Source organism: Dendronephthya gigantea, unplaced genomic scaffold (assembly GCF_004324835.1).
Source record: "Dendronephthya gigantea isolate DGI-Jeju-01 unplaced genomic scaffold, DenGig_1.0 000004F, whole genome shotgun sequence".
In the NCBI taxonomy this organism is placed as follows: domain Eukaryota; kingdom Metazoa; phylum Cnidaria; class Anthozoa; order Malacalcyonacea; family Nephtheidae; genus Dendronephthya; species Dendronephthya gigantea.
Window position 1 is genome coordinate 1,366,856 of NW_021163014.1, and position 25,719 is coordinate 1,392,574.

The following is a 25,719-nucleotide window of genomic DNA, read 5'->3' on the forward strand; positions in this document are numbered from 1 at the left end:
CTTATAAAATATACTATAGAATACATATTCTATGGAACATTTTATCACATATTCAATGGGATCATTAATGGAATATTCCATAGATTGAAAATATTTTATGGAACATTTCATATAGGATGTCATAGAATATGTGTTAGAATGTTCCATAGAATACCAGTATTCTATAGAACATTCTAATGAATGTTCTGAAGGATATTCTATTGAATATTCTATAAAACATGGCATATGTTATAGAATATTCTATTAAAGGTGCTATAGAACATGTTGTAGAACGTTCCATAGAATAGGTTCCAAAATCCCTTAGAATATTCTATAGGATATTCAGTAGAGAATTTTAATGGAATATTCTATAGAACATTTTTGTAAGGGAAATCACAAATAATACAATAAAATCATGGATGCTGATAGAAGTTTTGGAAACAATACACAAAGCCTTGGTTGTAAGTTTCAAAACTTGATAAAATGCATAACAATAAATAATATAAACATATTAAATTTTTTATAACTTACTCTTTTGTCTGTTCATTCGCTCAACTTGAGGTTTCTGAATATTTGTTGCTTGCAAGTTGAGATCCTTTTCAGGCAATAATTCTGACAATGATCCACCAACGCAGGCTTTATCAGCAGCAGTTTTAATAGTTCTTGCCAGCTTGAGACTTTCCAAAGACTTCTTGAATTTCAAAACATGACCAGGCTTGGTAGACATACCCACAATATCAAACATCTGGTTCAGTTCTTCGTTGGTTGCATCGATTAACAAACCAATGTCATCATAACCTGTATCCTTAAATCGATCCAAATACAATGCTGTAAAATTTAGAGACGATAGAAAATTTGCGAAGCCATCCGCCATCTTTAAAAATGTGTGGCACTGATGAGACTGGGCCTGGTTCTGCGAACCTGTCAAGGTTGTCAAGGGCATGGTCAGATGGTCAAGGGTCAACAGCATAGCAACTAGCATAGCAACCGAACCTACAACGTCACAGCACGTCATGATATCAAATGATAGGTCTTTTGAGTTTTGTTATACCGAATGAGTTATATTTAGATGTTTGAATTGAGGTTTTACAAGGACCAAACAACTGAAAAAAGTCTTGTTTTATATTAGGTAATATATTTATAGGTAATAGGGAGCCTGTTTCGTTTTATACGCATGGAGTCAGAAAATTTATCTATGCTGCCTATGGACAAAGAGGTACGTTGGTTGGTGGTTTATAGTAATTTAATAATATTCAATACAGTATGCAAGTACAGAAACACTGTAAATGAAGACTGCTATTAATATACAGTATAAAACAAGATTCAAAGCCATAAAACAAAAGTTATAATTAAAGGACATGTATGACAACTTAATACCACTATCATTTTGTACAGTTTTCGGCAAGGGGTGGGTACTTATTTTTTATTAAATATTCAAGGTTGGGTAAAGAAAAATTTTAATTTTTTAATGGTTGGGTCAGTAAAACTTTTATCAAGCAAAACATTTCTCTTCGGTGCCACCCCCCACCATAAATAATGACCGGTCCCTTAAGTCGCTGCGGGCTACGCCCCAGCGACTAAATATAAATATTTAGTGACGCGTTCTGATCTTTGCAGTCGCCTTAGTGTCAACCTCGCAAGCCAGGCTCTTTTACCTACGCTCCACGGCCCACGCTGCGGCAAAGACCCTGGTCAAGGCTGGTCATGTGACATCGCAAAACCTCCCAAAATATGGGAGGTTTTTAATTAGCGCTTAGTTCATATCCATGGGAGGAGTGGCAAAGTTGATATACCATTTCTGCTATTTTTAGCACTTGTCACAATCCAGATGACTTTGTACTAACGCAACTAAAAATAGCGGTTCACGCAATAAACTAAATAAATACAGCTAGTGTGGCGCAGCAAAAAACTCAAAAGAACAATAAACCGAATTTAGATTCAAATGCTATGTGTAGAGTGTATCATCGTCGATAGAATCGGTTTTAGTATCGTCACAAGTTCAGTTGATATTCAATACAGAACTCGAAGGCCTGTGCTATCTTCTAAATTTGGGCGTTGATGAGCGAATTCAGAGGTCAAATAACAATAACGACACAGGTTATTTCGCTTTGCGATACAACAGCGGTCAATATTCATTATTCAGTCCTTAGAAACACGCTGTTTTAACTGATGTGACTTATGTGTCCCACCCATCCCCACACGGGAGAAGCATAACAAAAGAATCACGTGACCAGCCTTGACCAGGGTCTTTGCCGCAGCGTGGGCCGTGGAGCGTAGGTAAAAGAGCCTGGCTTGCGAGGTTGCCTTAGTGTTAGGTTTGGAGGCGTATATCCATTTGCCACTGCTTCAAGTGACAAAGTGCAACTTTACACGACAACTTTAGTGTATGACAGTTTTATTCACTCTGATATTACAGGACAGGATTACATCAATACATAGGAAGTTACATGGTAATATGTTTAGGACTTGACTTTTTATATAGCTATGCATATTTGCTCTTTCGTTGAATAAATTTTGCTGACATATATATCTATGGAATTTATAGAATTAAAGCCAGATTAATTTTACAGTCTATCGATCTTCAGAATATGATAGAGCATAGTTCAACACCCCCACTTGCTCTTTATGTTCTGACCGTTTATAAATTGATGGCGCGCAGGAGGGCGAGCCATCAGTATATACGCGCCCTTTATATTTCTATCCTGCACTTATTTGACTAGACTTACCTTCTTTTCTTAGTCTCCTAACATAATACATCTGAAACCATGTAATTCTATCTTATTGGTTGTTTTGTGAAAATATCTGCAACGTTTCCTTCACTTGGAATATACTCTAAATCAACTCTGCCTTCCTGTATCTCTGATCTAATAAAATAGTACTATGTCAAAATGTTTTGACCTATGAGGCTGAATTGGGTTCTTGGCTAAATTCATTGCTCTCTGATTATCTATCATAATGAGTGACTTACCTTCTACACTTACCATCATTTCTGGGCAAATCTGCCTCATGAATTTTGCTTCTTGTATCGCGTTGGCTAGAGCTGCATATTCTGCTTCACATGTTGACAATGCCACGGTCGGTTGTTTCGGCTTTTCCATGATATCATCGGGCCATTTTGTGAGAGCTGAAAATTATATAAACTGCAGTAATACTAATTATATTTTTCTTGTGGCTCATTATATTTTTCAACCCGTTCATTGAGGGGTAGGGATAAAACGCGGATACGGATTGCAGATGCGGATGGGAAAATGCGGATGGGAAAATACGGATGAGAGGATAAAACGCGGATGGGAAAATGCGGATGAGGGGATAAAACGCGGATGGGAAAATACGGATGAGGGGATAAAACGCGGATGGGAAAATACGGATGAGGGGATAAAACGCAGATGGGAAAATACGGATGAGGGGATAAAATGCGGATGGGAAAATACGGATGAGGGGGTAAAATGCGAAATAAGGAAATAGATTTTTATATGTAATTTCCTTATATAAATATATATGTCTTTCCTTCTTGTGTTTCTGCCGTCTAAGCTTCTTTACCACGACTAGCTTATCTTTCACGTTTGCCAAAGAAGCGTCCATAAAACTGCCTTTTTCCAATTTTTCATTTTTACTCCGGCGCCAGCGACGGAGTTGAAAATTCGCCTCGGGTTTTTTTTATCGTCGTAAGTGTGTAATGTGTATGTGACCGTATTTATTTACGTCCCGTGCGCGATTCGATTTCGCTCGCATGATACGGCAATTCCTCCAAGAGGAACAAATAAACAGTTCTTTTCATGCTGCTCGATTGAATATCGCCGCTATTTCGCCGTTTAACAAGCTGTGGTCGACTGGTCGTGTATGGGCGCGTTGACACGTCGTAGTTTGCACAGTATTGAAGATTTAGTATAACTATATAAGCGCGAATTCCAAAAGCAAAGTGTAAGACAAAGCGAATATATCATGCGGTTTATTTACATTTTTAAACAATTGAACTTCTATACTTTTTAAAGTACGTTGTGCTTCGCGATCGAACATTTAGGTTCCCAAGGCATCTAAATGCGAATGTGAAGTGTATTGTTTATGTTCAGAAGAATATTAATTGATGCAATCAAGCAAATCCCGTGGGCAGATGTAGTAGAACAAGACGCCTGTCCTGGCGTTAATTCCGGCGCACGTGCCAGTCTTCATATAAAGCTTCTGAACATAAACAATACAGTTCACATTCGCATTTAGATGCCTTGCGAACCTAAATGTTCGATCGCGAAGCACAACGTACTTTAAAAAGTATAGAAGTTCAATTGTTCAAAAATGTAAATAAGCCGCATGATATATTCGCTTTGTCTTACACTTTGCCTTTGGAATTCGCGCTTTTATAGTTATATTAAATCTTCAATCCTGTGCAAACTACGACTTGTCAACGCGCCCATACACGATCAGTCGACCACAGCTTGTTAAACGGCGAAATAGCGGCGATATTCAATCGAGCAGCATGAAAAGAACTGTTTATTTGTTCCTTTCGGAGGAATTGCCGTATCATGCGAGCGAAATCGAATCGCGCATGGAACGTAAATAAATACGGTCACATACACATTACACACTTGCGACGATAAAAAAACCTGAGGCGAACTCTCAACTCCGTCGCTGGCGCCGGAGTAAAAATAAAAAATTGGAAAAAGGCAGTTTTATGGACGCCTCTTTGGCAAACGTGAAAGATAAGCTAGTCGTGGTAAAGAAGCTTAGACGGCTGAAACACAAGAAGGAAAGACATATATATTTATATAAGGAAATTACATATAAAAATCTATTTCCTTTTTTCGCATTTTACCTCCTCATCCGTATTTTCCCATCCGCATTTTATCCCCTCATCCGTATTTTCCCATCCGCGTTTTATCCCCTCATCCGTATTTTCCCATCCGCATTTTATCCCCTCATCCGTATTTTCCCATCCGCGTTTTATCCCCTCATCCGCATTTTCCCATCCGCGTTTTATCCCCTCATCCGTATTTTCCCATCCGCATTTTCCCATCACATCCGCCATCCGCAATCCGTATCCGCGTTTTATCCCTACCCTTCATTGAGGCTTCTTAAAACGGTGTGTTCGTTAAAACTAGCTTCTATGGCATGAATTCTATAAAAAAGTATTAAACATGCTCTTGAGTTGGTAGTTGATCATGTTACACGGTGCAATTCTTCTTGCAACAGAGTGAGGAGTCCATGGAGTGTAATAAAATATAAATGTTTTGTACCGTTAAACCTTACAAATGTCAAATGTAGAACTGCATTACAATTTGCATGAATTATTTGAGAATTATTATATTTATTTGTGAACTAACGTATTTTCATGTGGCCTGGTGAATATACATGCAGTCTCTATAGAGACTCAGATATGCGAATACAATATTTAATGACTTTCGTTCGTTTCGTTTACTGGACCCAATACCCGCTTAAGTGGCAAATAACTTCCATTACATATGGGTTGCTGATCTGGGGTTCATGTAGTAAATCACTTTTTCAGAGCTTAGAGAGATTGCATGTAAGGGCAGCAAAGATAATTTATCATTTAGATTGGTACACTCCTACAAGTAAAGTTTTGGAGAAATGCAAATGGAGTACATTGAACGATATTTACATACAGAAACTCCTAGTCTTGGCTCATAAGGGCTGCCATGGCTATTTACCGCCTACAATGAACGATTTATTTGTTAGGTATTCGTCTAAGTATAATTTGAGAAGAAAAATGTCATTAACATTACCTAAACCAAAAACTGATTTTATGAAGAAATCTATAGCATACCAATCCATAAAAGAATGGAACGTTCTTAATAATTCAGCGAGACTAATCACAGACATAGGTGCCTTTAAGATGCATCTGAAGAGCACTTAATGGGCTATTTTAGAGTGTAAATATGATTCTTATTAATCGTAGTTATTATTTATAATGTTATTATTACTTGTTATAGTTAAAATTATTAGTTAGAGGATAAATTATGCACGACCCCATCAGCTGTAGCTGCGTGTAGACCTATCGTGGGTAAATAATTGCTATTATTATTAACTAACTACTAAATTATTTAAGGAACTGCGCTGTAGTCTTGCAGATTTCTGTTTCATTTATTTGATCTACCTACGGCCTCGTCAGCGAAAGAAAGGATATACAGGGTGTCCCAAAAAAAAAGCAACCACTTAAATATGCAGAACATTAATACAGCTCTAAAGCGCAATAGATAAGCACCTCTGGGAATTGAAAATGGCTCTTAATCCTTCATTTACAATGCTAAAAGTCATTTTAGCTGAACTATGGTGCAAACCCGAACAATATTAATATTCTTGCATATTTAAGTGGTTGCGTTTTTTTTGGGACACCCTGTATGTATCTTAGTCAATCGCGGCTTTGTATTCAGCGAAATATAAATAATTGTATCTGAATTATAATCTCTATAGTATGAAAAAATGATCTCGTGATGAAAATAGTTTCCTATCGTATTCACCCTATGCATAGGTACATTTAAAGATTATAGTGCTTCAAAGGGATTTTTTCCTTGTCAGGTAAACCTTAATGACAAGTATATAAGATCTACAAGTAGTAAATGCATGTGCCCTAATCAACGTAGAGTATGGGAATTTAGGGGGTGGGGCTCTCCGTGAAATCCTATTGGTGGGCTCAGTCTTCCCGGAATTCGAAATTGTGAACTTAATATTCTTCAGAAAACATATTGATACGGGAATTTAGATTTGTACTAAAAATAGGCGCATTTAAAGATTATAGTGCTTAATTAAATGGGATTTTTTCCTTGTGAGGTAAACCTTATTGACAACTAAATCAGATTGAAATCATGCAAAAATAATAAACCTTAAAATAATAACCTTAAATATGTGTCGTCAATCATGGATTTTTTGGTCTAGGTCGAGTGAAATGTTTTCGTCGTAGTCGTATATTAAGAGTAATTGTTTATTCGTATATTTTTTCTAATTTTTTCGCGTCTACAGAACAGTGTTGCCGCTATAGGGATAAGGAAAATACTGGATTACTACCTTTACCTGATTAAACAAAATCTCCGTTGAATCGTAAGCCTTATGAACATTATTAGCTTTCTCAACAATATTATGACTGATTAGCCAGTAATCCGGCTCATCCGAAGAGATACGTAGTGACTGATAGATGTGATAGATATTTAATAAACAATCCGCATATTTGACATCGCGACATTTTCAACACCTTTTGAAATTGTAGACACCAGAAACATCAACAGATGTAACATATTATATATACGCGGTGGTGTGAACCTCCAGATTGTTTATCTGGCTCTTGAGACATCAGTGCAAACATACTTAAGAAAGCGAGAATGGTTCAACTAAACAGGCCCATATTATGGACATTCATTCTTGTATTCATAGTGTCAGGTACGTGTGAAATGAGAATGCATTGAAGTAATCAAAGATGTATACACGCGCATATGTTGTTATGTACATAAGTGCATGCAAACACACCCTTGGTGGTACTTTTAAAATGCAGTAGCTAATGTTTGCTCTGCTGTCAATTTACCTGAAGCTCTGAACTAAATCAAGAAGGCAGGTTTAATCATTGTATTATTTGTATACAATTATTGCTTGAAAGCCAGTGTATCCCGTAAATCTGCGCGCATGGAATCACAAAACTGTCATTCATAGACGGAGGCTCATGGAAAGAACGTGCGTATAGCCGCAGACACTTCGGCTAAAGATTTTTTAAATTTCATATATGGATTTTTGTTAGCTACGTACTTTTTTCCTAATCTTGCATGCCCATGCAAACAGCCCACTGCGGTGTATTCACTATGAAATATAATTCGCTTTACATGCAGGCTGCTACGTGCATGAAGGAAACCAATTAATCTTCCGGCCTTAGCGTTGACTGTCTACTTCGAACGACCTAGCATCTTGTACATGGTCATTAGCGACTTGTGATAACCGCAACACATTCTGAATAGTGGAGAATATTTCTGAATCGTCGACTCATATGATATCTTTTGGTTGTATTTGTCTCAACTCTCAAGTTGAAAACCGGAATGTTTTATTAAGTTGGTCAATATAACATTATTATTGCTATCATACACTTTATTGTTTTCTCTTTAATTTCACGCAATTTGATTGGACGTACGATATTCGTGAGAAAAAATGCGATACACTGCTATGATTGGACGTATACGATATTCGTCACACGTGAAATTTGTCAACATGGCGTCAAAATATAGGAGTGAGATTTAAAACATAATTCTCAAATTCAAGACATTTTCACATGCGGCACATTATCGAATATTTAAGAAAAAATATCTAACTCCTATTGTCTATTGAACAAAATTACAAAGAAACTGAACGGTAATAAATATGTTTTGATGTATAAAATTTTGATTTTTGTTGCTTTACGTCAATATGTTTTGACCTCTGCTGAACTGGGTTCTTGGCTAAATTCAAAGCTCCCTGATTATCTATCATATAATGAGTGACTGACCTTCTATATCTACAATCATGTTTGTGCAAGGCTGCCTTAAGAATTTTGTTTCTTGTATCGCGTTGTTTTCGGCTTTTCCATGATATCGATATCATCGGGCCATTTTGTGAGAGTTGAAAATTTTAGCCTGTCACTGTTCGTTTATCTTCAACAGACGCTCCCCAATCTGAATCACAGAACCCTTTAAGAGTTAGCGGGGAACTCGTTTTCCTAAAAGTTAATCCTAATTCCTGTGAATCTTTCAAATATCTCAAAACATGTTTGGCCGTGCTTAAGTCGGATTGTTTGGGATTTGACATTTTTTGTGACAATTTTGTTACAACGTAACTCAGTCCGGTCTTGTTCCAGTTATTACGGACAGTATATTAGGTTTCCCAATTGCTCTATATAATGTCGGGTGCGTCAATTTTGGCGACTCTTCATTTGTATCTGTCTCGTGGCCTAAAATACATGGGGTCGGCTTAGGTTTAGAGTTAGACATTTCCAATCCCAAAAGAATCTTTTGAATGTATCGGGTTTGATTCATCTTTCTGATTGCACCGTTTGATCTCCGGTGCGCTTAAATTCGGTACCTAAAAACCATTTCAATTCTCCTAAGTCCGTCATTCTAAATCTATTGCTCATGCAACGAATCTTTACGCTGCTTAATAAATCGCAAACGCTTGCTGCGATGATGATGTCATCGACCCATACTAATAATAACACATCGCTCATTGTCAATTTTGCGAACATACAGACATGGGCTGCAAGTGACTGCGTAAACTTTTCTTTTGCCAAAAACTGATGCATAAAAGTTGTTCCAATTTCTGCCGCTCTGTTAAAGTCCATATAGTGACCGATTTAGTTTACATACTAATCTTTCGTTATTGTTACTGAGCCTTCCAAAACCTTCGGGATGTTCGATGTAGATTTTGCGATCAATGCATGGGTGCATGCAAATAAGCTGTTTTGACGTCCATATGGTGGACAATCATGCTATACTTAACCCTGCGTTGCAATAAAGTGCAAGTGGTCATTTCTTCTGCAGTCCTTCGTGTTGTGTGTCTTGCTTCTACAGCTACTACACCACTTCTCGTTCTTTGTCCAGCAATCCGAGCTCTTGTGACCCTTTTATCGCATCTGAAGCATTTTCCTTCGAATCGTTTCTGTGCTGGCTTTGCGTACAGGACGTTGTCTTGAACCTCCGTTTTGCAACTCATCTCATTTTCTTCATAGTTGCGTAATTCTGTCTTAAATTCACTAAAAGTCATTGGCTTTTTCTCGTTGTAACGGCTGAAAATGTTTTATAACTCGCGGAAGTCCCGCTAATACCATAGCGATGAGTAGGCCGTCGCTAATAACTTCTTCGGCTGATTTAAGTGCCGTAGAAGCTTTCTCCACGCGAAGCATGTAATCAGTTGTGTTCCCGTTCTCGCTCTTTTTCAGCGAGGTCAGCTCGGTGTAAAAAGCGGTTATTCCGGGTTTTCCTTTACCTTGGGAATGATCATGCAACACCGTCAAGGATTTTCTTCCATCGTCTCTTGCTTCTCGTATGATCAGGGATAAACTACGATCGTCCAAGCATTGGACTAACTCGGCGAAGGCATTTGCAATCCTTCCCGCATCTAGCTCCCGTTCATCTTCGCTATAGGAACAAACACGTCGCATGGTGTCTGAACCCTGATAACCGCGGGGAACTTAACTTCCCAGAGCTCATACTTGCTTTCATGAGTTTCATCTCCGTTGAGTACAAGTCCTCTCCTGGGCTCATAACCTGTTAGGTTTTGAGGCGTAGCCATTTGCCACTGCATGCTTCCACCAAGTACAACTTTACACGAAAACTTTAGTGTATGAAAGTTAATTTTACTCACTCTGATATTACAGGACAATATTACATCAATATATAAGAGGTTACATGGTATATTGTTTAGGACGTATAACATTTCACTTTACTTTGAATAAACTTTGCTTACATATATATCAATGGATCCGGAATCTATAGAATTAAAGCAATTTACAATCTATCGATCATCAGAATATGACTGAAGAGCAGAGTTTAACAATAAAACGTCAGCATTTTCAAAATATACTGCGAAACTTTGTCTTTGTTCGTGTTTAATGCCTTAAACTTAGCCCTCCCTATTCTGGACAAGCACACACCGTTTGTTTATTTTTTTTTACCTATCAGATCCGTTTCTCAAACCGCATTTCGTGTCCCGCATCGTCACACGATATTTTTCGACAAATAAGAAACAGTTTTGTACATTTTTTGTACATTTTTATTTGTTTTTTGAATTTTTTTTTATGGAATATTGTTATTCGAGTAACTAATTATAAATTTTATTTGTGATCATTTAGTTCAGAGATTCTCGTTGTTTTCATATAAAATTTGTGAATTATGAATAGATATTCGTTCTTTACCTTGTTGTTTCGTTTTTCTTTAACAAATGGTATGATTATGATAAAAAAATTAAACTTATTTACCAACACTTCGGAAAACATTATGTTTTGTGGCCCCTCGACATATTTCACTCTTCGCCTCGTGAAATATCGACCCGTCTCGGGTCCACAAAACATATTATTATATAGCACGTTTCGAGCTTCATCTGCTCCTGAATCTGATTCGTTAAAACTACGTCACGTGAAAGGCGGGAAATCCGAATGTTTAGCGCAAAATCTTGTTTGTCAGGTTTGAACCAATTTGATAGGGGGTTATTATTTTTAACCACGGGGGGTTAATTAAACCGGAAGTCTTGATGCACGTCACATCATGCGACATAATAGGGAGATTTAGCGCGAGGACGCGAACGTCAAAGACGACGTGAAAATGGCAAATAAATGGTGTGGCATGTCCATATATAGACGCGTCATGCCATTTATTCGCCATTTTCACGTCGTCGTTTGACGTTCGCATCCTCGTGCTAAGTCTCCCTAATATGACCTTTAAACCTCAGCCGAATCTTTTTGAAACGAAAAATTTCAACGAAATTTTATTTACCATGCATATAAGACGTGTGGACTTTTCTCTGGCTTAAATTCAAGGCACTAGAGACACATTTCTGTGTTTTACTTAATAATATATTTGTCAACATTTAGTTGAGGCCTCAAAATTGGCTAAGCTGTGTTCATCAAATCCTTCCAACAACGTACGAGGATGCGACCGGCAAGGATGTGGACACTATAGAGCTGCGAGGTATAACTATATATGTACTTTATTACGATTTTCCAGAGTTTGCACTGTTAAAACCTTATACAAATTTATTATTTTATACTCGAAGACCAATCAGCTTCCAGTATTTCTATGCTCTATATCTCGTAGAGTAGAAAATTCATCATCTTCTTTAATTCATTAACAACTCTGTATAATTATTACAAATTGATTCATTCTCTCGTGAAGGTAGCTGCAGGTTTTCTTTGAAATATTTTAGTCCCAATCTCGTTCATTATCAATCGACTTAATGCAGGCTTTTATTCAATTGCAACAGTGCGTCGCTAAGGGTTTGAATAATGAATATTATCTATGACGTTGAATTTTAGGGGCCGTAGAAGGCATTATGGAGTTGACATAAGATGCAGCCCCGGCAGCACAGTATATGCTCCATTCGCTGGGACTATTGTCCGTCGATCAAGGCCTTATCCGAACAATAGAAATGCATTCAATAACGGTCTGCTTATCCGAGGAACTGGCAATTTTAATGGTAATCAATCACTACCAGTTATCAATTCTTTTTTGATCGTCAAAAGACACCACCGCCCCCCCCCCCCTATACAGGGTGTCCCAAAAAAACCCGAAAACTATTGAAATCACTCATTGTTAAAATTTGAATGCCGTGCATGTGCACGAATTTTAGCCCGTGGGGATTTAATGCAACTCAGTAAAATGCTAAATGCTTTGTGTTGCTACAGAAAGGGGACATGTCTAAGGTCATGGTGATTGAGATGCACATTTAAATATTGTTATTAAATATCATTTTCGCGTACGAGCAAATTTTACTGCATCATATGCATGCATAAAAATGCTTATGGCAAACATTTACACATTTGTGCATGGGTCTCAACAGAGTGCTTAAGCATTCAAACTCTAACAATTACATTGTTATGGGTGATTTCAATAGTTTTCGTTTTTTTTGGGACACCCTGTACATCGAATATATTTCCAAACAAAATTATGCTTTTTCTCTCTCTAGGATTTAGCGCTAAAATTTGGTATTTTACACCAAGTCTCCACAGTGGTAGGATTTCAAAGGGAAGAGCATTGGGCACATCGCGACGTCTTCTTTATACCGGCATTACCCAGCACCTTCACCTTCAACTATACAAAGGGAGAAAGATCGTAGATCCTACCTCATATTTGTAAGCTGATTTACAGGAAAAATTGAATTTTAAGTATACTAATAATAATAATAATTAAGGCACGAATTGTTTTATAGAAAGAATATGAAATGTTCATATCGCATACCATTGATTTTTTATCATTTTTGTCATTAAATATATATTTGCATTGAAATATAAAACATATAATTTATGCATGCACGCAGTATGTTGATTCTTTTTTGTATATAACAGCGAAACCCGCGGGAAATATAACTGATTGAAATGCTTGGACGAATCTTCCGCGTAGGGTCTTTAAAGGATACATTATACCGAAATTTGTTGACAGTGAAACGTAACACGTACGCTATAAGTACGCTCAGCGTCTCAGTGGATCCAGTGTACTTGCAATCACATGGTGATCTTTTATTTAAAAACATTCTTTAGAAATTTTAAACGAATAGCGTTGCTATTAGGCCTATAGAAATATTAAACCAATACCCTTGAGTATTTTGAATTTAAAGATTATTAAGCCTCAGTCTATACCTTGAATTCGGCCACTGACAAACCTTGAACTCCTTCCGGGAAAAAATTTAAAATAATGAAGGGTGATTTTTGGACGAATACCCTGACTTCAAGGTTCAAACTAATAGTAGTTTATATTTTGAAATCAGGTGGAATGCAAAAGAAAATTAAGAAATCATCAGCAGAATTTTAGAATGTGTTTAAAGCATGCAAATAAAAAAAACTATGCAAAGTATTTTTTCAATAGAAGAGTGCATTAATTTTATTGGCATTCAAAATGCAGCGAAGTTTACAAAGACAAAAAATTAAGCGCATGAACAAAAAGAGTGCTTGACAAAAATTAAAGATTTCCAAGTCAGTTATTATAAGTTGGACCCGCATTAGGACCTTCGTTGGGATCTCCGTTTTCGTCGATCGGTGTCTGAACCACACGATTTCCGTAAACGATCAGAGATTTCATCAGACCAAATGTATCATCAAATCTGCAGAAGAAGAGTTTTCAATGAGAGAAAAGAGAATTTATGTATTCTATGTGGCATCCCAAATGTCCAATCAGCAACAATCTCCAATCTATTATAACATATATAATTTCCAAATTCTGATTATATATAGCCCATGCAACTTAGGTGCAACCTTTATAGAATATATTCGACCCTGCGTATCACGAATATATGAATATGGGCTCCCCAATTATCGTTCTAGTTTCAACAGTTAAATCGGCAAACCTTTTCGAAACGAATATACCTACAAAAAATACATTGGAAGAACAAATATCTTCCTAGAATATATGCACCCATCAATCATCACATCTTGTTTCAGTCCTGCTCATAATTATAAGCTGTTGTTTAGAAAGACATGCAATACATTTCGGGGAAAAAGTATATTATTATATTTATAATACGGTCATAAATAGCTATAAATGTTGTTTGACTTTTCCTTATCAATTTTAACTCTTGATTAATTTGTGTTCAGATAAATGCTTCTTTTCCGGGGTTATCACCCGGTAAGTGTGTAACATAAATATATAAACGCTGAGGCACCTACCTGTCAACATTACCATCGAATACACTCTGCATAGTTTCCAAAAGCGTGTTGTATATGTGATTGAAAGCCTCTGCGTTCTTGTAAGCCTGACTATTAGGCTTATACTTTGACATCCGTGGGTTCTTCACCACAGGCCAAACGCCGTTTTGGAAGAAAGGTATTTTATCACCCACATAGGCGTAATTTTCGTGGGATTCCTGATCAAACAATAAACATAGTGTGAAAGGGAAAGGATATTGTTGTCTTTTTTCGCTCGCAAGACATAAGCCGGTTTTCCACTAGCGATATTTTTCGAGCGAGTCGACATCAGTTTTACTTTTGTTTCAGAGCTCTCAACTGCAACCATCTGGAACAAATTGCTCAAATACAAAGGAATAAAGTTGCTTCGCGCGAAAAATATCGCTAGTGGAAAACCGGCTATAGAGAGTGCACACACTGTTAATTTTGCGGTGTCATATTGACACCAAAAAAGGTGTCAGATAAAAAGGTACAGAATAACACCATTTCGGGTGCTAAATTGACACCGCGAAATAAGGTGTCAAATTAGCACGATCTTTGGTGCTACTTTTACGCCAATTTATGGTGTTAATCTAACACCCGAAGTTTGTGTGGTTTAGTTTTTGCACTTTTAGCGCTAGCAATGGAGCGACTAAATAGCATAAGCTATAATCATACAAAGTGGACAAAATGCGATTTAAAAATATTTATTTCTACATATGTTGTGACAGGAAAATCTATGTACAAGAGTGTATAAAATGTCTAGGGTACTTAACGTCCTTTAAAAGTTTTTGTCCTAAGGCTAAGGCTTCCTGACGAGAGCAGTTTCCATTTGCCACACCAGCAATGTACTCCATGTTTAGTAGATAAAATAAGGTTGAGTCTGTTCTTGAATAAGTTAACATTTGCCCCTCCACCGCAATCATCAAAGTTTGAACATCTGAAAGGTCTTCTGAACCAATTATCCTGATCTATGGAATCAACAACCTATAATAAGAAACCAATGTTTTTAAAAAGGACTTTAAAAGTGTTTAAAAAACAAAATCAGCCCACAGAGTTTCTTACACTTACAGAACAAATCTTAAAGAAGAGAGACTGAGATTCTCCTGCATTCTCCTTCAATAGTTCCTTCAAAATCTAAGCAACTCTGCTCTTGATGTCTGTTAAAAAAATTGTTTATCAATATAGATAGATTCTAAATAGGCCATATTTCATGTAGCAATAGCCTGTATTGCTATAATATTGTAATTGTGCTATCAATTGGTTTTGACAAATTATTATTAATTGCATGATTTACCTGATTTCCCAGCAATTGCTCTCTCCACTCTGTTTATAAGAACCAATGTAGTTTTCTTGTTACATTTCTTGGCATAGTCCAAAACATTTTTCTGAATCAATGGATTGAAATTTGCCAACCATATCATGGATCAACTTGTAGTTTACTCTTTAAAATTCAGTTTTTACCTGAAAAAGAATTAATACAGTATGCTAGATACATTGTGAAAGAAAATTATTTTACTGGTAATTTAGAACCCATACTCTGTCAATTAACTAAAATATCAATGAGAATTTTACACGAAATATGACAGGCTAACTAAAAAGTTGCCAACTAGCACACATGGGTATTATGTCGAACAAAGAAATTTGGCAGTCAATTATCTGTTTGGATAGTTTCTCAACAAGAATTATAGCAAAGTGTTGAAATAGAGCACTTGATATCAATCAAACAGGTACCTTATCAATATGAATGCTGTAAACTAAAAGCAAACTTACCTCTGTAATAAGCTGGAGTGCAGGATATTTTTGTTAAATTGTTTCTACCCTTGGCCTTGTTATGATCCATGAACCCTGTATCAAAATAAATTGAATTATCGACATGTTTAACAAGTCAGATCCATTCCAGATGTTTAACAAGTCAGATCCGGGGTATCATAGAGGTGGTACACATAGATAATCATAAAGATTATGTATAACAACAAGGTTATCACTTACTGTTCCACCACAATTGAGTCAGCAAGGAAGGGATATTTCTAAATTATCATAGGTGAAATATTTCGTTTTTCTTCCATGGTTGGATACATTAATTGTATACACTTCATTGTTGACAGTAAATATCCCTTATTCCCTTGTGAATCATCAATCATTAGAATTACAGTTTCCCCTTAATTTTCCACATTGAAGCCTTTGTTCACTCTTGGTGAAAACTTAAAATAGAAAAGAATAATAATTAATCATATAGACATTGTAGACTTATTTATAGTTGATAAATGTATCAGTCCACAATTCAACCTTACTATAGAACACAATCAATAGCTGGGCAATTGAATGACTGACAATAATTGTTAGAATACATGTTAAACTCAAATTTTTCAGCAGGCTATAAATAGTACTTTCAGCTAACCTGTAGCAGATTATACTTCTCAATAATTTTATCAAAAGATATATTACACAGGCATTGATATTTCATTAAACAAAAAACTTTCTCTAACATCAAATGTATCAAAATAGAGCATAAATTGTCAAATGTTAATATAGGATAAAATATCGTTAATTTACATCAATATAGGAGACTAGCGCAGATGCTTCATAAAATGACGATAAAAAGAATAAACATGAATAGATACCTATTATTGCAATGATATTTTCTTTGACCCAGATTGCTAAAGAGATCATCGCAGTATTAAAAGTAGAATTCATTTGGCTTCTCTATAATAAAAAATAACACACGTTTGTTTGGCGATTTGGCCGTTTGAGCGAACATGGACCTCCGTACTCGATCAAATTCAATTCAACTTACCAAGATATTTCTGAGATAATGTCATAGCCAATTGTCTTGATATTTCCTTATGTGAGTTCGTTGTTGTTCAGCATATTCAGAAGTACCAAAATAGTTAAGAAAATACGCTCAAAACGTCTTCAACATGGCAGTATGAACTATGAAGTACGTTTCAAAAGAGTTTTCAAACGACGCGCTCAAAAATTTGCATACAGGCGCTGATCACGTGTTACATTTTGTTCCTTATATGGACATACATATAGCGCAGGCGATTGCGAAATAAATACTTTGTAGCAATCAATACATAGGCAGTCCGAAAATATAGCCCGGAATAACATAGTTTGATAAAATGAAAAGGACAATGGATCACTATCGAATATCGATACTATCGATCTACCATTTGTCTAGTATTCGTCTCTATCGGTTTTTTTGTATCAGAACAAGTCGAATTTCCATGTCGTCAGATCACTCAGATGAATAGTTGTGCCAAAACGCACAGGAATTTCTTGTTCCAAAACATCTGAATCGAAAATACGGACTTATTTTCCAATAATTACTTAAAGAACCGCTTTTTTCCTATCCGCCATTTAGTGTTATTTTGACACCCCGTACTTTAGCTCTCAATATAGCGTTATTTTAGCACTTTCCGTCGGCAACAGAGGTGTTATTTCAACACATTACAATGGTGCTGAATTTAAACGGTGTCATATTGGCACTTTTAGCGTAATGTCAGATTTGATGGTGTTAAATTAGCGCCGAAATTGGTGTCAAAATAGCACTTTCTATTTAGCACCACTGCATTGTGCTGATTTGACACCTACGTTGGTGCTAGTTTAGCACCTCAAAATTAACAGTGCACAAATTGTGAACGAACAGGGCATTTTTCAAGTTGCCCACGTTATGTAATAGACAATTCCCGGATTACACTATTTTTTTATCTAGGCATGGGAATGAAAAAAATCACCACAGCTAAAAAGAGCATACCAAAATTGGTAAAAATGCGAAGTTTGGTTGCGAAATGTTGTAAAATGTGGAAAATATAAACTCGCAAAGTTTGTAATTTTGCATACTTTAGCACCGCGTTCTGAAATTGCTACCATTTTCGGCCCAAATGTGGTAGCAATTTCCGAACGCGATAGAAAAGTATAGAAAATTGCAAACTTTGCAAGGCTATATTTTCCACATTTTACAACATTTCGCAACCAAACTTCGCAATTTTACTAACTTTAGTATGCTCTTATCAGGAATATACTTTTTTGCCAACATAAAAAAATTAGTCTAATACGGGAATTGTCTATTGCCGTTGTTTTTCAAGGCAGTTTTTCAAGGCATGCGCGGAATCTCGACAAGGAAATATGGCAACCACTATATATATATATATATATATATATATATATATAATTATATATATATATATATATAAATAATATTTAATACATAATATTTCAATTTCCGAAAATGACATAATAAAATAAACTTAAAAAAAGCTTCGGTAGGTGAAACTGACGTAGATCAAATGCGCCAGGTAAAAAAGTTGACGAAAAACATGCATTTTTTAAGACATATAGTTGACTTTTATGCCATGCAAGTTTAAATACCCTCAAAATTTATCGCATCGCAAGAAGCGTTTTCAATAAAAAGAAACAATGACAAATGAATAAAGGAAATTATTCCTTCGGCAGTTCTCTGATTGGATTTGGCCTGCTAAAATTTATATTTTTAACGACTTTTTGCATATTAACCGATGTTAATTTTGGACGTTTTACCAATCCAGCTCATTCTAAATTTAACGGTTTATTCTTAATATTTCAAAAAGTGTTTTACCGTTACCTTTTTGTTGTTATTGAAAATTTTCTCGTAAGTAACGTTGAACGTTGCAAGTCCTTTACCATGATATATGGATGAAAACTTAAAGTAATGCGCCAACTCTGATGAATCGACATTCTGCTGCAAAGGACTGTACGCCGACGCTCCTTCGCCTTGGTCAACTATTGCTTTGATTGCTCTTAAGGCGTCTTCATAATTCGTAACTTTTCGCAAAAGATTCTTTTTCGGCCATTCCTGTTGTTTTGTTGTGCCAGTGAATATTTGTTTTCTTCCGCAAATAGCTATTTCTCCGAGAATGTAAACAATGGACATATATAAATCTCCAATTGTGTCGTGACTTGTTTTGGTCAACTCTTTGCTCGGTGGGGGAAACAATGCAAGAGCTTCTTTACATTTTCCCGGATCCGGAGGAGTGGCTTTAAAGTATTTCAAAAACAAACAAGGTTCAGTATAACGTTTCGATTTTCATGCTCGGTTGTATCCGAAAAATAGAATTATAAAGATTATGCCTTTCATAGGCGAAAGAATGAGCAAGGGGAGGGGGAGGGGAAGGGGAAGAGGGGCGGAAGAGGGGAAGAGGGAGGCAAGATACCCAACTCACGAGTACAAATTGCACCACTTAATTATCACCGATTACAGCAAAAATGAAATTTTATAATGTCAGAGAATACAGGAAACATAAACAAAATAGTATAGTCATATATAGCTGTCTATATACAGTTTTTTAGAAGAGTTATATAGATGAAAATTATGCCAAATTACACGTGACAGATTTAAGGCTTTCTTGCAAAAAATAGGCATACAGTATGGAGTCATTTGGAACAATATATTGTGTGAAACAAAAGGAATTTCTTTATAATCACACTTAGCGTCAAACATAGCAATTCCAGCTAATTTTTTGAAAAAAATTAAAACAAAACAAAAAATCATCCAGAAGGTCTTGCATTTTTCACAAATCCCGAATCATCTCCTCTCTATTGTGTTTACTCAGCCTCAATTAACAAGGCGTTCAGAAATTCTGAATTGTACTGAAAATCGACAATAGCTAAATTTTGTATACGGGTGGGGGAAAAACAATTATACTGAAAGAGATTGAACTAATATAACAGAATCACATGCATAATGGTGCCATACCAGAATTTTTTTCCAGACGCATCACTAATATAGATTTCATTTACCACATCCGAGTCTTGGATAAGCTTTTTAAACATGTGACCGTGTTATGTAAGTACAAGCTGCCAAGCACATATATTGCAGATGCATAAAACAGCGTATTCAATACGGGTATTGAACATTAAATTGACAATATAATATTATATATGAATAATATATACATATATACTGTTGCTCATACCTGAATTTCCTTCACCTTGTGGCTGAAGGTTTGCTAGTAAAATATTTTAACAAATAAAAGTAAAAATCGACAACCTATTTGCAAATAAAATAATACGGTAATAGCTAATAATAATATTTAAATAAAGGGTTGACATGTAAAGTAAATATATATTGCCTGTCAAAATATAGCGATAATACACGCAAAAGGAAAAAACGTTTGGGAAAAATTCCAGAATTATTTGATAACAAAAAATATATAATGCACTGGCAAGAAGACATCTAGTTCTACGAGAACTAGATAGCCCTATCCATGCACTACAAGATATTTTAGTATTCTCAATTGCTCTCTTAAACGTCAAACTAAAAAAATACTAATGTTGCACGGAGTCTAATTGGCTCATTACTTCTGCGGAGGCAATCAAACTTTATCTAACAACATAGTCCAGCAGTTAACGACCACAATTGTTCACTTTGATGATAAAAGCATGAAACTTTGCCACATTACTAACATCCCTAGTACTAACATTTTTGGATATGGAGCCAGCCCAAATTCACTTATGCTGACGAGTAATGCGCATGTCATAGAAAACCCAACATGGAAACGAGGCTGCTTTAATAACCCTAGTTTGAACCGTTTCTTTAAAGATTTTTTTTCGTAAATTTTTCTCATATTAATACATCAGACTGTTCTTCACTCTGACTGAATGTAAAGTATTGTCACGTGACCTATTTCCTGGAAATTAAAGAAATACACGTAGTGCATGCCCGGGATATCTGTATCAAGCTTGAAAAGGCGTAGTTTTAATTTTTTAAAGATTAAATTGGGTGCTTTTTTGTCAAATGATACGTTTAAATTTTTGACGATGTGGTACGCTATCCTATCGATAATTGAGGCATTTAACTGGCTACGGCAGCGGTATTAGAACCCAGGCTTCTCACATGCGATTTCAAGATGGCGGCCGCCATAGGCACTTGCAGCCATAAAAGGTAAGGCATTTTTAATGTTATCTCCGTTTTTTTGCTTGTATATGCATTAGTAACTGAAGAAATTTTCTACTTATGTACGAAACGAATAAAAAATGCAATTGCAATGTTTTTTTTTTATCATTTTCTTCGTTAGAAACTACTACTCAAGATTTTAAAAATCATGGATTGGAATCTCTGCATTATTTGCCAAAAAAATTCCGTTGAAAAATTACAATGTCCTGCAAACTCAAAGCGTAAAGATGCTGGTGTTGGCTACACTTCATTTGTCAACAATCTCAAAGAATTCCAGAAGCTAGAAATTACCCCTGAATGCTTAAATATGGAATGTCTCGATGAAGGTCTTGGAATAGAGCAGACTCTGTTGAACAAAAAAGCTTCCTGGCACAAGTCTTGTCGAGACCTTTTCAGCAGTACCAAGTTAGAGCGTGCCAAGAAAAGAAAATTATCGGCAATAGCAGAAAAGGGCAGAGAAGATTGTGAACAAATCATAGATGTAAGTACACGTAGTTCCAGCCCAATAAAGGCCAGGCGATCTAGTGGTGCTTCAAGTTGTCTGCCAGAAAACCACTGTTTCTTTTGCGAATCTGCAGATAGCCCAACAAATCTTCATTCTGCTTCCACACTCGAAGTCGACCGAAAGGTCAGAGAATGTGCTCATTTGTTGAATGAATGGAAACTTATTTCGAAGATGTCAATTGGTGATTTGATCGCAATTGAAGCGAAGTACCATGCGAAGTGCTTAGTCAGTCTTTATAATCGAGCGAGGCAATTCAAAGCGCCAACCACTAATCCTGTGCCTGCGAGTTCGCCAACTGGTTTAGATGAACTGGCTTTTACAGAGTTGATTGCCTACATCGACGAACAACTTGAATATGAAGATCTTCCAGTACTCAAGCTTTCCGATATCGTAAAATTTTTCTCATCAAAACTGCAGGAATTTGGGATTGATTCCGGAAAGGTTAATGCTACTAGACTGAAAGAAAGAGTAGCCAGCTTTTCCTGACCTCACAGCACATAACCAAGGACGGGAAGTGCTACTGGCATTTAAACATGAAATCGGGGGAGTGTTAGAGCAAGCCAAGAATGATTCAGAAGCATGTCATCTGGCTAAAGCTGCAAATATTATAAGAAGAGACATTCTACAAATACATAACTTTTTTGACGGTACATTTGCCCCAGATTGTCAAAACGATGCCATCCCGCCTTCCCTTAAAACTTTGATAGGCATGATTATCAAAGGTCCAACTACCAAGACAGACGCGTTGCCTGTGGGCAGTCAGGCATGTCTGACAATTGCTCAGCTTATCATATTCAACAGCATCGCTCGAAGTCGAAATGAGTCTACCGAAAAATCTCGTCATATGAGATCTAGGGAAACCCCACTAAAAATTCATGGAGCAACGAGGGATAAATCTCTTGTAGATTTATTTTACAAGTTAGGGATGTCTATTTCGTACGATCGGCTACTTTCTGTATCTACTGAAATTACTAATAGTGTTATAAAACGGTACGAAAGGGAAGGAGTCGTATGCCCGTCCAAACTTAAAGAGGGACTGTTCACTACTGCAGCAGTTGATAACATCGACCACAATCCAAGCTCAACGAGTTCGCATGATTCATTTCATGGCACCGCAATTTCATTGGTCCAACACCGAACTATGGAAGAACCAGGAATTGATAGACCCATTGACATCATTGACCCAACAAAAAGTTCCGTGTCGAAAAAGATAGCCCAAATACCATCGAGTTACAGTCAAGTACCACCAATGTACCTACGCGCCAGTGACTTTTACGCACCGGAAACTAAGGGACAGCTGACGGTAGATCCTCAAGTGATGCCAAATAGTAGTGAACCCTATGCTGAACAAGATTGGCTGGATAATACTCTGCAACTTCTCTCTAAAGAAAAACTCGAGAAAGATGATTTCTTATCATGGGCGGCATATCGCGCTTCAAAATCCATGTTGTCGAGTCACGAGCCAGCTATCATATCACTGTTACCGATGTTTATAGAGAACGCCCACTCCGTCGCTATGATAGCACATTCCTTGAAAGTGATCAAAGCAGCTGTAAATCAGGTCAATCCTACACAAATCCCAGTTGTTGCAATGGATCAGCCACTGTTTGCTCTCGCCAAACAAATTCAGTGGACGTTCAATGAAATTTTCAATGAAGATCAATTTGTCATCATGCTTGGGGGACTTCACATAGAAATGGCGGCCTTCAAGATGCTTGGAAAGTGGTTGAGTGGTAGCGGATGGGCAGAGGCTCTCTGCAATGCAGGTGTGGCTACACAAGGCGTAGCTAATTCATTCCTTGCAGCAAGTCATCTAACTCGAACGCGACGAGCACATCAAGTTACAGCAGCTGGTCTACACATGCTCTTGGTGAAAGGATACGATGAATACACTCTTAATGGCGAAGAAAATGATCAGCTCAAATCTTTTCATGAATGGAGAGAAGAGATGTCGGAGAAATGTCCGCAGTTTTTGTATTGGTCTGGAGTATTGGAGTTGCAGCTCTGTGTTTTTCAGCTTGTGAGAGCGTTTAGAGAAGCCAACTTTACTATGTACGTCAACGCCATCAAACAGATTTTTACCATGGATGTTTGCAATGGACCATCCCAACTACGCCAGATGGCTATCAGTCCATTATCGAGATATGTGCGAGCTTGAAGTCCAACACCCAGAGGTCTACACACAATTCACAAAAGGTTTTTTTGTAGTTCATAAGACGAGGAGGTCGTTTTCTTCCATAGCGCTGGACCACGCACACGAACAAGTTAATGCCATAGTGAAAGGCGATGGAGGTGCTGTTGGACTCACAGAAAACCCTGCAGCCCTCAGAAGATGGATGGTGGCAGGACCAGAGGTAACAAGAATGGTGGAGGAATTTGAATGCAACGTCTATAATTCTGACTCACACAACCACCATGCAGCGAGAGCGCGTTCGCCAAAGATGTTGAAATGTGATCTGTTCCTTTGAAGAATTAGGCAATCCATTTATGGAACAGGGCGAGGAGCTCATAGCAATTCATACAAAGGACATCATGAGTAACGATGTTGTCAACACCGTGCGCAACGCGAAAAAGCTTGGAACGGAGCAGTTCCAAACCTTCGTAAAAGAGCGGTTTACCGACCGGAGTACGCCAATTACAGAGCCTTTAAAGAAAAATAAACTGCCTACATTCAGCACTCCAAACACTATGGTCATATCCAAAACTAAAGCCAAAGTAGCGGTCTTGAAGGAGGACTGTGCTCTGTTTTCTAGGCTTTACATAGCTTGCCAAAGCCGAGATGGAAATCTGCAGGATTTTTTCAAGTTCGAAAATCAGCCGTGGCCTCCATCACTCTCTCAAGTGGGCAATCTCAGAGGGGGGCAGAAGGCAGATCTGGTGAAGTGCTTACACGACACCACAACACAGACCGTGGAACAACCAGCAGTGGATGCAATCATTGTTGACGGAGCCGTCATTGTCCAGATGTTAAAACCACGAATGGCACAAACATTTGAGGAGTACTTCAACACTGTGTTCGCCCCTTATATCATGAGACAACTTGATGCAGTGAATAGAGTCGATCTAGTGTGGGATGTGTATCGAGAAGACACATTGAAGAGATCTGTTCGGGAAAAGAGAGGCAGTGGACAACGGCGGAAAGTTCTTCCTGGAACGCGAATCCCCTCAGACTGGAAAGGATTTATGCGTGTTGATGACAACAAAGATGAACTTTTCAAGCTTCTTGCTAACATGGTAATGATAATAGTAATGGTAATATATTTAAATATAGTGCTACATGTTATGCAGAAATGAATGTTTAATCCTGTAAAGCCTGTGCTAAAACTTTACTATTTTACTCTGGCTAACACCAGATGATGTTATTCGTCAAATGGATGCTAGAGGGTTAACTAATACGAGTAAAACATATGGGAGCTATAACACAGTACAGAATAATTAATTGAGCAATATTTCAAAATCATCATCATATTAACCATTTTAGGTGGTTTCACTGACGATCCCTGATGGCAAGGAGATCTACACCACACATGGCGAACATGTCCTGTCTTCTGCCAACCGAGTCGAAATGAATACGCTTGAACCCTGCTCCCACGAAGAGGCAGACACTCGCTTAATGGTACATGCCTTGGATGCTACCTTGTGCGGCCATCGTAGAATACAGATCAGAAGCAATGATACCGATGTAGTTGTGTTAGCAATTTCAGTAGCTAGCAGTATTTCCATTGATGAGCTGTGGATCGCGTACGGCATCGGAAAGCATCTACGCTACATTCCTGCACATTCCATAGCCGCGTCGCTAGGTCGAGAGAAAGCGTCAGCACTACCGATGTTTCACTCCATAACTGGATGCGACACAGTATAATTTTTTTGTGGACGAGGAAAGAAGACCGCGTGGAATGTATGGAACGTTTTTCCCGAACTGACACCAATACTCGAAGTGCTGGCAGCATCACCTGAAGACATAAACGAAGA

At 37.2% G+C, this 25,719-nt stretch overlaps 2 protein-coding genes and 1 long non-coding RNA gene across 6 annotated transcripts in view; 1 reads left to right on the top strand and 2 right to left on the bottom strand.

Annotated features, from left to right (window-relative positions):
- Positions 1–7,212: 7,212 nt before the first annotated feature.
- On the top strand, positions 7,213–12,883 carry LOC114515692 (leukocyte cell-derived chemotaxin-2-like). The gene is made up of 4 exons (XM_028534990.1): positions 7,213–7,362; positions 11,525–11,621; positions 11,966–12,126; positions 12,616–12,883. The coding sequence occupies exons 1-4, from the start codon at positions 7,305–7,307 to the stop codon at positions 12,783–12,785; spliced, it is 486 nt and encodes a 161-aa protein (XP_028390791.1). The 5' UTR covers positions 7,213–7,304; the 3' UTR covers positions 12,786–12,883.
- A 714-nt stretch (positions 12,884–13,597) lies between these two features.
- The window catches only part of LOC114515704, a 79,528-nt gene continuing 67,406 nt past the window's right edge, over positions 13,598–25,719 (bottom strand). The window contains exons 26-29 of the mRNA XM_028535003.1: positions 20,263–20,295; positions 18,912–19,324; positions 14,309–14,505; positions 13,598–13,746 (exon numbers count right to left, since the gene is read on the bottom strand). Of these exons, the coding sequence (XP_028390804.1) occupies positions 13,620–13,746; positions 14,309–14,505; positions 18,912–19,324; positions 20,263–20,295 (770 nt within the window). The 3' untranslated portion in view covers positions 13,598–13,619. The remainder of the gene's footprint in view (positions 13,747–14,308; positions 14,506–18,911; positions 19,325–20,262; positions 20,296–25,719) is intronic.
- LOC114515705 lies at positions 14,766–17,933 on the bottom strand. 4 transcript variants are annotated; one of them, XR_003686242.1, is made up of 6 exons: positions 17,103–17,933; positions 16,930–17,011; positions 16,298–16,509; positions 16,079–16,153; positions 15,377–15,769; positions 14,766–15,292 (listed from the first exon to the last, which is right to left on the bottom strand). It is a non-coding gene; the product is annotated as an uncharacterized LOC114515705 (long non-coding RNA). The 4 variants fall into 4 exon arrangements; XR_003686240.1 differs by having other exon boundaries at positions 15,377–16,153; XR_003686241.1 differs by having other exon boundaries at positions 15,377–15,465; positions 15,603–16,509.

What these genes read in the sequence shown, in the direction of transcription:
- LOC114515692 (XM_028534990.1), top strand. Translation starts at nt 7,305, where the DNA reads ATGGTTCAACTAAACAGGCCCATATTATGGACATTCATTCTTGTATTC. An exon ending in TCTTGTATTCATAGTGTCAG is followed by an intron (nt 7,363 to 11,524) that starts GTACGTGTGAAA and finishes GTCAACATTTAG; the next exon opens with TTGAGGCCTCAAAATTGGCT. An exon ending in AGGAACTGGCAATTTTAATG is followed by an intron (nt 12,127 to 12,615) that starts GTAATCAATCAC and finishes TTCTCTCTCTAG; the next exon opens with GATTTAGCGCTAAAATTTGG.